At 53.4% G+C, this 12,328-nt stretch overlaps 1 protein-coding gene across 2 annotated transcripts; it reads left to right on the top strand.

Annotated features, from left to right (window-relative positions):
- The first annotated feature begins 8,031 nt into the window (after positions 1–8,031).
- On the top strand, positions 8,032–12,074 carry HES4 (hes family bHLH transcription factor 4). 2 transcript variants are annotated; one of them, XM_053577332.1, is made up of 4 exons: positions 8,032–8,758; positions 8,861–8,947; positions 9,037–9,117; positions 9,194–12,074. In XM_053577332.1, exons 1-4 carry the CDS (start codon positions 8,651–8,653, stop codon positions 9,263–9,265), a joined length of 348 nt encoding a protein of 115 aa, XP_053433307.1. In that variant the 5' UTR covers positions 8,032–8,650; the 3' UTR covers positions 9,266–12,074. The 2 variants fall into 2 exon arrangements, with proteins under 2 accessions (XP_053433307.1, XP_053433306.1); XM_053577331.1 differs by having other exon boundaries at positions 8,034–8,758; positions 8,852–8,947.
- Positions 12,075–12,328: the final 254 nt, after the last annotated feature.

The following is a 12,328-nucleotide window of genomic DNA, read 5'->3' as shown; positions in this document are numbered from 1 at the left end:
TGAGATTGCTGTCAGCTATGATGTCATGGCACTCTACAAAGGGTGACAAAATGAGACTCTGCCTCAAAAATAAATAAATAAATAAATAAATAAAACTAGTCTGGTATTGTGGCAGGTGCCTGAAGTCCCACCTACCTGAGAGGCTAAGGCAAGAGGATCACTTGAGCCCAAGAGTTTGAGGTTGCTGTGAGCTATGATGCCACAGCAAGAGTCTCCAAAAAAAAATCTTTTAAAACAGCGTCTAGAGCGGGGCCTGTGGCTCAGTGAGTAGGGTGCTGGCCCCATATACCGAGGGTGGTGGGTTCGCACCCTGCCCCAGGCCAAACTGCAACAACAACAACAAAAATAGCTGGGCGTTGTGGCGGGCGCCTGTAGTCCCAGCTACTTGGGAGGCTGAGGCAAGAGAATCGCCTAAACCCATAGAGCTGGAGGTTGCTGAGAGCTGTGATGTCAGAGTACTCTACAGAGGGCAATAAAGTGACTCTCTGTCTTAAAAAAAAACAAACCAGTATCTATAAAGTTGAATATACTTGGCTTTATTTTTTTTTCAAGTGTAAAACAAACTTTATTGAAGAAGAGAAAGATAGGTTTATAGAGCAAAAGCAAGATAAAGGTTTATAGAGCAAGATATATTCTCCATAGATAAGAATGGGCCCCAATTATTGCAATTATTAAAGGCAACTTGGTTTTATTTTTAAGCCCTTCAACTATCTGGCAACAGCACAACAGCAACACAAAACCTTGCTAACAACAATCCTTACCAGGTGCACCTGGAGGTCCTGGTCTAGGTACTAGCACCTCCCTCCCAGTCTCTATGGAGACAGTGTACAGGTTCTGCTCCCATGCTGACCCCATGCCTGATCCTGACCCAGAACCCAGGAGTGATCTATGAGAAACCTTCCTTCCCATGGCTTCCCTTATCCCTCAGAGCAACAGGTGGGTCATGGATTTATCTCAGTGAGGTGGACTGGGCCCCTCTGTCCTCCTTCTGGATCTCCTCTCCTGGCCAGTCCCCAGGACTCAGCTCCAACTGTGGGCCTCCTTGCCTTGCTTGGGGCACACAAACCACTCTCACCTTGCAGCCTCTCCTCTGCCTTATTTTGTCTTCCAGAAACCACCCTGTTTACTTATCTGTAACTGTAGTGGTCTTTCGTTCTCACTAAAACATTCATTGCTGCACCTGCACATAAACTATGCAGAGGACATTTATTTAAATGAGAGAATCCTCATATGTTTAATGAAATTAAATGTGAAAATGTACTGAATCTTAAGTTCTCAAACATTCTGATTTCTTGCTCTAGTTTTTTTTTTTTTTTTTTTTTTTGAGACAGAGTCTCACTCTGTCACCCTTTGTAGAGTGCCATGGCATCACAGCTCCCAGCAACCTCAAACTCTTGGGCTTAAGCAATTCTCTTGCCTCAGCCTCCCAAGTAGCTGCGACTATAGGCGCCCACCACAGTGCCCGAATATTTTTTGTTGTTGTTGCTGTTGTCACTGTTGTTTAGCTGGCCCAGGCTGGGTTCAAACCCGCCAGCCTCAGTGTATGTGGCTGGCGCCATAACAACTGGGCTACGGGCACGGAGCCAACATTCTGATTCCTTAATAGATTCAATAATGTCCTCCTGTCTTTTTGCTTAAAAATCATTAGCTTAAATATTTTATTGAGTGTGCATTTGAATTTAGAATCTCAAGTTTAATCTGCTAAAAACTGGGCCCGGCACATTGGCTCACGCCTATAAACCTAGCACTCTGGGAGGCCGAGGTGGTGGATTGCCTGAGCTCACAGGCTAGAGACCAGCCTGAGTCAGAGCAAGACCCCATCTCTAAAAAAAAAAAAAAATAGCTGGGTGTTGTGATGGGCGTCTATAGTCCCTGCTACTTGGGAGGCTGAGGAAGAGGACTGCTTGAGTCCGAGAGTTTGAGGTTGCTGTGAACTGTGATACCATGGCACTCTACCGAGGGTGACAAAGTGAAACTGTCTCCAAAAAAAAAAAGTGTAAAAACTATGAATTTGATTTTTTTAACAACTTAATTATGTACAGTTGATTCATAACAAACCATATCTATTTAATGTGCTGGTCAGTGAGCTCTGACACATAAAGCTCCAGGAAACCATCCACAATGCTCTGGGTGCACTTCATCCATCCCCACCTGATTCTGACCTGTGCAGGATCACAGCAAGGTCTCTTGCTTGTTAAAGGGTCCTACATTCCCATGTAGTTGGAGTGATTCCCGGTGTGTGTGTGTGTGTGTGTGTGTGTGTGTGTGTGTGTGATCTATCAGGGGCCCGAGGCCTGGGTGGAATTCAGCACTACAGTTATGAGGGAGCCTGAGCCTCTCAGCTTCTCAGCAATTCAAGATGGTGTCCAGTGGTCCAGCCTCCATATGATGGTCAGCAAGTCTGCTGGCCTTCAACTCACTTCCTTCTCTCTCCTTCAGTCTAGACCCTTTTCTATCAGGTCACACCTGGCCTTTGGTCATAGCTCCAAGGTCACCCTGATGGCAGGGCTGGGACTCCACTGGGTCTCCCCTGTCCATACGTGTCCTGACAAAACCAGGGCCACAGGTGAACTCTGCCTTACTGAGAAGACTGCACAGAGCCTGGTACTCATTGTGGCTGAAGGATGCCAACTACGCAACTCATCATCAGAGGCCCTGGGTTGGCCTCATTTCCTAAGAAGCAGCCCCTCCGTTCCACACTTCATTGGGTCTGGCACAGCAGCTGGTGGCCTCCCAAGGATTCTTGCCTGGCCTGAAGCCCCCACCACGAAGGGAAGGGGCCTGGGCCACACACACAATTGTGAGCTTCACAGGGTTCAGAGGTTATGCAGCTGGGCCTTGAGGATAAAGGAGGAGGAGGAGGCTCCAGTTGGCATGAGGGCTCCACCCCTAGACCCAGAGAAGGAGGCATCAGGCCCCTGAGGAGAAACATCCCTAACCTGGAAATCAGGACAGGGGTTTCCCATCCTTGAAGGGTCCCTGAAGGGGCCTTTGCTGATCTTCCCTGACACCAATAGGCTCCAGCTGGCAGCTGCCACTTAATGCACATCCAGATGTCTGTCCTGGGGACACATGTCTTGTTGCTGAAGGTGGCATCCATGGACTTTGTACCTGACTCAGAATCTCGTGCCTGGGGGGGAGGATGGGCGGAGGGAGGGTGATTGGTGGGATTACACCTATGGTGCATCTTACAAGGGTACATGTAAAACTTACTAAATGTAGAATATAAATGTCTTAACACAATAACTAAGAACATGCCAGGAAGGCTATGTTAACCAGTGTGATAAAAATATGTCAAATGTTATATAAAACCAGTGTATGGTGCCCCAGGATCGCATTAATGTACACAGCTATGATTTAATAAAAAAAAAAAAGAAGAAAAGAAAGAAAAGAATCTTGTGCCTGCAGATTTGGTCCTCAACGCTCTTCACACCTGCTTGTTTCCTCACTCTGTGAGAAAGCTATGACTGCCCCCACTGGCCAGATGTCAGGGGGTGAGTGACACTTCATTTATTCATTCCCTTGCTGGGCTGATGCATCGCTATAATGGGCACAGCCCACATCAGGCAATGCTTCTGGACGCAATGGTGACCATATCCTAGTGCCGTGGGTGGGTGTAAGGTGAGTGGGGACAGGAGGCACGTGCTGCCAGAGGAAAGGAGGATATGAAGTCCTGAGGTGGGTGGGAAGAAGAAGACTAGAGGCCCCAAGCAGGGATGTCAGTGCTACCAGATCTGCCTAGAAGAGCCTTAAGGAAACTTGTAGCTTTGCTAGTCCTTAAGTGCTGCCTTTTAACTGAATCCAAATTTTACATAACATATCCTTTTTTTTTCTTTGTGAGACAGAGTCTCACTTTGTTGCCCTTGGTAGAGTGCTATGGCGTCACAGCTCACAGCAACCTGAAACTCTTGGGCTTAAGCAATTCTCTTGCCTCAGCCTCCCAAGTAGCTGGGACTACAGGTGCCCACCACAATGCCTGGCTACTTTTTTTGTTGATGTCATTGTTGTTTGGCAGGCCCCAGCTGGGTTCGAACCCACCTGCCCCAGTGTATGTGGCCGGCGCCCTAGCCGCTGAACTACAGGCATGGAGCCAACAAATCATTTTATTAAAAGGGATAAAGCAAAGAAAGGTGAAGTTTTTCTTGTCTCCTTTGTTGCTTAAAAAAGAATGATCTCGGGTGGCGCCTGTGGCTCAAGGAGTGGGGCGCCAGTCCCATATGCTGGAGGTGGCGGGTTCAAACCCAGCCCTGGCCAAAAACCACAAAAAAAAAAAAAAAAAAAAAGAATTATCTTGAAACCAAAGGGCTATGGGTCTCCCTCTCCTAGGAAAGGACATCTTGGCACCTAACTGGGGTTGATCCAGAGAAAAGGAAGGTGCCTCCCTAGCCGCATGCAGCTTCAAGGGAGGGGGTGGGCTGGTGTGGTTGATATTGCCTTGGTATTTATTTATTTATTTATTTATTTTTGAGACAGAGTCTTACTCTGTTGCCCTGGCTAGTGTGCCATGGCATCACAACTCATGGCAACCTCAAACTCTAGGACACAAGTGATCCTCTTGTCTCCCCCTCTGAAGTAGCTGGGTCTACTGGCAACTGCCACTACACCCAGCTAGGTTTTTCTATTCTTAGTAGAAACAGGGTTTCTCATTTGCTCAGGCTGGTCCTGAACTCCTAAACTCAAGCCATCCACTTTCCTTGGCCTCCCAGAGTGCTGGGATTACAGGCGTGAGCCATCGCAATGGACCTGATTTGGCTGGTGGAACCTGGCAGAAGTTGCATCACGCAAGTTCTAGACCCAAGCCTCAAAAGACCCTGAGCAACTGTCCCCTTCACCTTTCTGGAATATAGGTGGGATCCAGGCCATGTGGCAGAGAGCCAGGCTGTCTAGGACAGTGCCCTTTGCATCCACCGGGGCACCACCCCAGGTGGTGGGTGCTACTAGAGCAATGTCTAGAGCAGCCTGGTGCTTCCTATCTCTCCTGTTGTCATGGGTCTCTCTACTGGACCCTGGACCTCTCATCCCTCCATCACTTTATGTCTTCAGCAAGTACCTATGAACAGCTCGGTGTCCAATTTCTCTCTCCAGGAGAGAAACCCAAGAAGCCCTCTATCCCTGGGCACCTAATGGCTTTGGTCACCATTGCTGGGGTCCACAGAACAGAAGGAGCAGATGGACGAGGGTGCCTGGGTTAGGACACAGGGCCCCTGTGCCAGGGGCTGCTGAGGGGCAGGGTGTACAGGGTCACCACCTCCAGTCAGAGGTTGGGAGGAGAGAGTATGGCAATACTAGCAGGCTCTCAGGGACATTGGTTGAGTTTTGGGGCCCCAGTTTGGCCTGTTTATGCCCATAGGCTTCCCATGGACATGTGGATGTCCTACTGCCCACCACCCTACAGCTAACAATGGGCCCTGGAGATTCCCCCAGGGGCCCTAAGTCTTGGCCCACTTGGATCAGGAGGATGCCTGGCCCCCAGTGTTTCCCAAGAATACCTGGGCAGATGGAAGGGAAGGATGAGGAAGCCACAGAGGCTCTGCAATTGCTGCAGATGGGAGGGAATCAGGCAGGCAGGTCCACTCTCCTTGCCTCAGGGCCTGGTCCATCTGCACTATTCTAGTACAAATGCACTATAGCAGACAACCCAAAACATGTGCTCAGTAGCCATCAAGTATCGGAGCAGGGCACATAGGGCTCTGATCAACCATGCCTAGAGAGCCCCTGGGATCTCTAGGGAGCAGGAAAAAGGCCCTGAGACTATGACATGGCTACCCCTCCCTCTCCAGCAATCCATGTGGCAGAGGTGAGTACAGGAAGCCCCTCCCTGCCTCATTCTCCCCTCTGTTCAGCCCAGATGACTGCCTGCTGCCTGGGACAGGTGGGACTGTAGCTGAGTGCAAGGGGGCTCACTATGTGTCAGGCACCATCAATCAGCTCTACAGGTAGGGTCTTGTTGATCTTCCTAATGACCCTGGGATAGATGACAACCCATCTCATAGCTGAGAAAACAGGTATAATGAGGGTAAGTGAGCTCAACGAGCTCCTTAGGCCCTCCTTTATCCTGATTCCCAGCCTGCCTTTCTGTGGGATGCTGGAGGGAAGCCCAGAGTCTACCTGGATCCAGGAGGCTGGTGAGGTGCAGGCTGGCCACTCCCCTGGGGAGACCCCCAGCAGGAGAGGGAGGCGGCCCACACAATGTGCCCTGAAGCCTGAGAAGGGCATGGCCTACTGTCTAGGTACCCTTTGCCAGAAGCAGGTCTGACCTGTACTGCTTCAGTGCTATGGCCCAAACAGAGGTCCAGACTGCCTGACTCCACGGCTTTGAGAAGTCCCCCACTCTGTACCTGCTTCTGACATCAGAGAGGTGCATGAGCAGCCTGGCCTGCAAGAGGGATAGCCAAGCCTTTTGCCAGTCTGGAGGTGTACACTCCAGTGTAAACAGCCTGGGGTGGGGCACTGGGGCACCATGGAGGTATTGAATTGTGCCACAATGGAGGGGGCTCCAGGGTGGGGCCGGGACTTTGCTTGGGCCCAGCCTAGGTTCAGCCTCCAAGAGGAGAGCAGGCTTGGGGCCAGGAACCTGGGAGGGGTTGTTAAGCAGGGCAGACCTCCAGACGACCGTGGCAGACTCTTTGTAAGGGAGGTGATCTTTTCAGCTAGGCGATGGGCTTACTCCTCTGCTCAGAAGAGCCCCTCCTAAGACTCCTCAGATCCCTCCTGGCCAGCAGCACCAGTCCCCACTGGCCCAGTCTGCCCCCATCCCTGGTATCAGTGGTCCTTTCCCTGCCTGGGAACGCTGTGCCCTTTTCTGGGGCCTGGCAGAGCTACCTTCCTCACCACAGAAACCTTCAGGATCACCAGGTGGACAGGTTTTCTCTGCCCCAGCAACCTGCCCAATTCTGTCTCACAACAGCATGATTGTTGGGTCTGTTTGCTGTTGGGCTTCTGCACTGCCCCAGGAGTCCTGGGACAGTCTGAATCCCCCAGAGCCAGGCTGGCCCACAGCAGCCTCCGATGGTCATGAGAACCCTGGGCACTAAAAAAGCTAATGTGCCCCTAGAGCAGGCGTCCTCAAACAATTCACACCGCGGGCCACATGAAGCAGTGTGAATTGTATTTATTCCTGTTTTGTTTTTTACTTCAAAATAAGATATGTGCAGTGTGCATAGGAATTTGTTCATAGTTTTTTTGTTTAAACTATAGTCCGGCCCTCCAACAGTCTGAGGGACAGTGAATTGGCCCCCTGTTTAAAAAGTTTGAGAATGCCTGCCCTAGAGCATCATTCAAAATGAAAGCCATGTCAAACACCAAACAGTCATAACCCTGCTTTTTCCACCTTGCCCCTTTAAAATAACAGATGAAAAAAAAGTTAACAACTGTCCCTCATTTTTTTTCTTTGAGACAGAGTCTCACTTTGCTGCCCTTGGTGGAGTGTTGTGGAGTCATAACTCACAGCAACCTCAAACTCTTGGCCTGAAGCGATCCTCTTGCCTCAGCCTCCAGAGTAGCTGGGACTACAGGCACCTGCCAGGATGCCTGCTGATTTATTTATTTATTTATTTTAGAGATGAGGTCTAGCTCTTGCTCAAGCTGATCTTGAACTAGTTCGAGCAATCCACCCACCTCAGCCTCAGAGTGCTGGGGTTACAGTGCCTTAGCCTTTGTCCCTCATTTTTGTGAGTTCTTTGCTGGTGCTTGACCAGCGTTTGGATAATTTGGACGAATGTGAGGTCACTGGCCCCCTGACATCATCCCAACAGGCTTGAATCATCACCTTTGATTGCCCAATGACGTCACCACCTGCCTTGGGTCATACTGGCCTCCCGACCCCACAGGCCAGTGCCCTCTCTCCAGCCCAGCGGCTGCTGTTGGCTCTTCCCTCCCAACAATGGTTACTTGTCACATCCACTGGTTCAGTCTTGGAGGCCCCAAGACTGAACACCTGTCAGATCAAACTCGGACACTGAGCAGAAGCCTTGGAGCTGGGCCAGGATGGCGGAGGAAGAAGGAAGAGGCCTGTGTGCGGTAGCTTCCCGGCTTCTCGCGGGCACCTGACCCAGTGCCCCTGGTGAAATTTCCTTTCAAATCTCCTGCACCGCCTGCCGTGAACTCTTCCCCGTCCTACTGCTGCGCCGCTTGGCGGAAAGTGAGCCTCTAAGCTCAGCCCTGGAGGTCAGCGGCCCCGCCGGTCCCGGCTGCCCCTCCTGGCGCGCTGCCCGGAACCCTCTGCAGGGGAGGGGGCGCAGCGATTTCCCTCGCCCTCGCCCCAGAAGTGCCAGGGGCGGGCACGGGCGGGGTGCCCCGGCTCATCATTGTCAACCGCTGGAGCCGCAGGCCGGGAGCCCGTGCGTGAATGACAGTTGGCGGGGGCGGCGGCTGGGGGGCCCGCGGCCCTGTGCCGGGCCGGGGAATAGAGAGGGAGGAGTTCGGCCTCCCATTGGCTGACCCGAGTGTGGGAAAGAATGCGGAGCCGTGTTCACACACCCAGCCGCAGAGCGGCTTTAAATAGAAAGGCGGCCTGCCCTGCGCGCAGGCCTGGAGCCGGAGACAAACCAGAGGGGGCTTGGAAGGCCGCGCGCCGGCCGCTCCCCGGCTAGCCCGCGCTGGGTCCCTGGTGGCGCGCTCCGCCCAGCACCTGGAAGCGCCGGGGCAAACCATGCCCGCAGACCCTCCAGGGAAGCCAAGGCCCTCGCCGCTGGCAGAAGCGCCGGCCATCTGCAGCCAGACCCCAGACAAGCCCCGGAGCGCGGCTGAGCACCGCAAGGTGGGGTCCTGACCGGGCGTAGGGGGGTGCTGGAGGGATGGTTGGGCGGAGGGACAGAGGGAACGCAGGATTCAGCCACTGCCTGACACTCAGTTCTCCAAGCCGGTCATGGAGAAGCGGCGCCAAGCGCGCATTAATGAGAGCCTCGCTCAGCTCAAGACCCTCATTCTGAACGCCCTTAGAAAAGAAGTAAGTCGGGGGCCGAGAGGGATCCAAAGCCTGAGGCTTGAGTCTGGGCACAGCTGAGCTGCAACCCACCGCCCTGTCCCTGCCCCCAGAGCTCCCGCCACTCGAAGCTGGAGAAGGCAGACATCCTGGAAATGACCGTGAGACACCTGCAGCACCTGCGCCGCGTGCAGGTAGCAGCGCCCTGAGGCGGGAGGCGCTCAGAACCACCCACGGGCACTGACCGTTTGTTCCCTTTTGTTCCCGCAGCTGCGCTCAGCGCCCACCCCATGGTCTTGGGCAAGTACCGCGCCGGCTTCAACGAGTGTCTGGCTGAGGTGACCCGCTTTCTGGCCGGCTGCGAGGGCGTCTCCGCTGACGTGCTCTCCCGCCTGCTCGGCCACCTGGCGGCCTGCCACCATCCGGCCTCTCTGTCCCCCGCTGCTCCTTCGCCCGAGAGCTACAGGCCGCCTGCAGCTGGTAGCGCTGGAAGGCCCCTTTCTCTTGCTGCGCCCCGGGGCGGATTTCCCGGGGCAGCTCCTGCCAGGTCTCACTGCGGACCTCCCGGCCGACCCCAGTGAGGGACGGCAGGGCCAGCACGGGCCCTGGAGACCACGGCTGAGATGAGGCTGAATCCCCTTTTAGGGCTGTGGCCTTTGCCGAGACTGTACCAGAAAAACGCAGAACACATATTTATTCCTACAGGCTTCGTCAGGAGTTCATGTTTTGTTTCTTTGTGAAGAATATGATTTGGGGCTCGGTGCCAGCCACATTGTGCACCGAGGCTGGCGGGTTGGAGCCAGGCCGGGACCAGCTAAACAACAATGACAACTGCAACAAGAAAATAGTTGGGCGCTGTGGCCGGTGCCTGTAGTCCCAGTTACTTGGGAGGCTGAGGCTTAAGAGAATTGGTTAAGCCTAAGAGTTTGAGGTTGCTCTGAGCTGTGACACCAGAGCCCTGCTGTACCACAGCACTCTACAAAGGGTGACAAAGTGAGACTCTGTCTCACACACACAAAAAAAACACAATACATGATTTGATACCATTGGCAGTCCAGCCCCCTGTGGCCCTGCTACTCTGATGTCAGCTCCCTAGCTTGGGCAGCCCACTCCTCTCTCCTGGCCGGTAGAGGCACCTTTGTCTGCCCTTGAGTTGGATCTGCCATGGTCTGCTTGGGAGCCAGGGCATACCTTGGGGTGGGTGCATGAGGGGCTCCCCAGGAGGCTCAGGCAGGAAGGTGACGGTTGCCAAGCTTTTCAGAGTGTGTTTCAGCATTGGAAGGCAGGTGTGCAGCATCAACGGCAAGGGGCACTTAGTGCCTGTACTTGGGAAAGGGAGTCCTGCTTATACCCTCCCCTCCCTGGAAAGAGAGGTTCTCCCCAGAGGTATAGACTGGGAGTTCCTCACTAACACAAATCGGGAGCACCTGCTGTTGGGTGCAGTACAGACACCAGACAGTGTTGGACACATCCTGAACTGTCCTAGTCCCTGAGATCTGCTACTCAGGGCTGGTCCAAGGTCTGGAGCCCAGACTGTAGAGTATCTCATCCTGAGCCCCGCTTGAGGCTGCACCAAGATCCATCTGCCAGCTGCAGCTGAGTTCATTGGACATTTGCCCACAAGCTTGCTGGCTGGGGTCCATGGGAAGGAGGGTGAGTCATTCTACTACAAGCCGGTCTATCCACTCCTCCCAGGCTCCAGTCCATGTCATTCACCTAAGTGTGGTTAACCTAGGCCTCTCAGACACAGCCATGCATACCTAGCAGGAACAAGTCCCCACCATCCCCACCAAGCCAGTCACCTCTGGTCTGTGCTTTGCCCACTTGTCAGGCATGTAAGGGCTGATTCAGTGAACTTGAATAGGTGGGGAAGCCATATGGACCAAGCACTGTATGCTTAAATATATGCTCATCAGTCTTGGCCCCAGGGGAGCCTCAGAGTAGCCCTTCCCCTTTCAGAGCCAGGTACCAGTTCTGATGTTGCTAAGGTTGGATCAGGTCATGGCCTGTTTGGCAGGAGGGCTGGAGAGCGTCTCCAGGAGGGAGACACTCAGCTTGGTGTGGGGGGGTGGAGCTGGAGGGAGTTGCCTAGGGAAGTCCTCGATACAGAAGTGGGCAGGGAGAGCCTGGGTACTTTGGGAATGAAGCCAGGTGTGTGGGTAGAGCTGACCCCACAAATCCTACAGGGAGAGGAAGAACCCTTGCTAGCCACCCAGCCACACCAAAAGGCAGTAGGTCATCCTATTCCTCCTCTCCCACAAGAGGGCAGCAACTTCCAATGATCAGCCTCCAATGGCCCCCTCTCCCCTGCCACCGACATTATTTCCTGCCCCCTCCCCCCGCCACTGTTGCTAAAGGGATCTTTGCAGTGGGGACCCTGCTTAGCCCTCTGGGGACCTCCCAGGCTCTGGGTACCACACCTTCAGACCACCAGCTCCTTAGGTCTCCATGCTTGTACTCAACCAACCCCCTGGAATTCTCTATTTCCCACACAACTCTTGGACCATCCCATCCATCAGGCTGGTGTGTTGTCTGGACCCAGCAGGACAGGCTGCACTTGTGTCCTCAGCACCTGCCTGGAACAGTGAAACTCAATCCCTACTGATCTAATCAACTGAATTGAATGGCAGAGCTGGGTGGTTAGACTAAGGAGGCTCTAGGAAGCACAGCCCAGGCTAAGGCTGGGATCCAGGGTGTAGGAGGCACCAGAGAGGCTGTTCTGGGTCCCCTTCTACAGCTACCCACTTTTGGGTCTCAAGAACAGCTGAGTCCCCCCCTCCCCCCAGTTTCTCTTACACCCAGCCAGGACACCTACTGCAACCTGCTTCCTGGGGTCCTAAATATAGCTGTTCCTCTCCAATGGGGGGCCCTAACCTGACCTCCCACTTAATTCCTGATTCTGACTTCAGATACAAGCCTCTGGGAGGTGGGTTCTGGACCAGTCCCCTGTCCCTTCTCTCCCCCATCTATTTTTCCAATTAGCTTTTGTCTTACAGGGGTTTCCTGCTGAATAATAGGTGGTGCCCCTCCCGCTAGAGGATGGTGTGTGGCTGACGATGCTGGTCGTTGCTCTGATTCATGTGTTACAGCCTCTTTCCAGCCTGGTTCCTTACCCAGACCAAGGGCCAATAAACATTTGCTGAAATCTTAAGTCTCTGTGTTGTCTGAGTCTATCTGCTTGGGGCCAGGACTCAGGACTGAACAGTAACTGCTGATCATAGATACTTGAAATCTGGGGAAAGAATCAGTCTCTATGAGCCAGGCCCTGAAGACATAAGTCACTGGGAAGCGAGAGATGAGGATGGGGCCAGGGCTGAAGTGAGCCCACCCAGACCCCTGGGCCCACTGGGCCCCACCACCACACATATATGCTGGCTCCTGGGCTGTCTCTTCACCTGCCCTTTC

Source organism: Nycticebus coucang, chromosome 22 (genome assembly GCF_027406575.1).
Source record: "Nycticebus coucang isolate mNycCou1 chromosome 22, mNycCou1.pri, whole genome shotgun sequence".
Classification (NCBI taxonomy): domain Eukaryota; kingdom Metazoa; phylum Chordata; class Mammalia; order Primates; family Lorisidae; genus Nycticebus; species Nycticebus coucang.
Note: the sequence above shows the minus strand (reverse complement) of the source record. Positions and strands in the feature narration are given on the sequence as shown.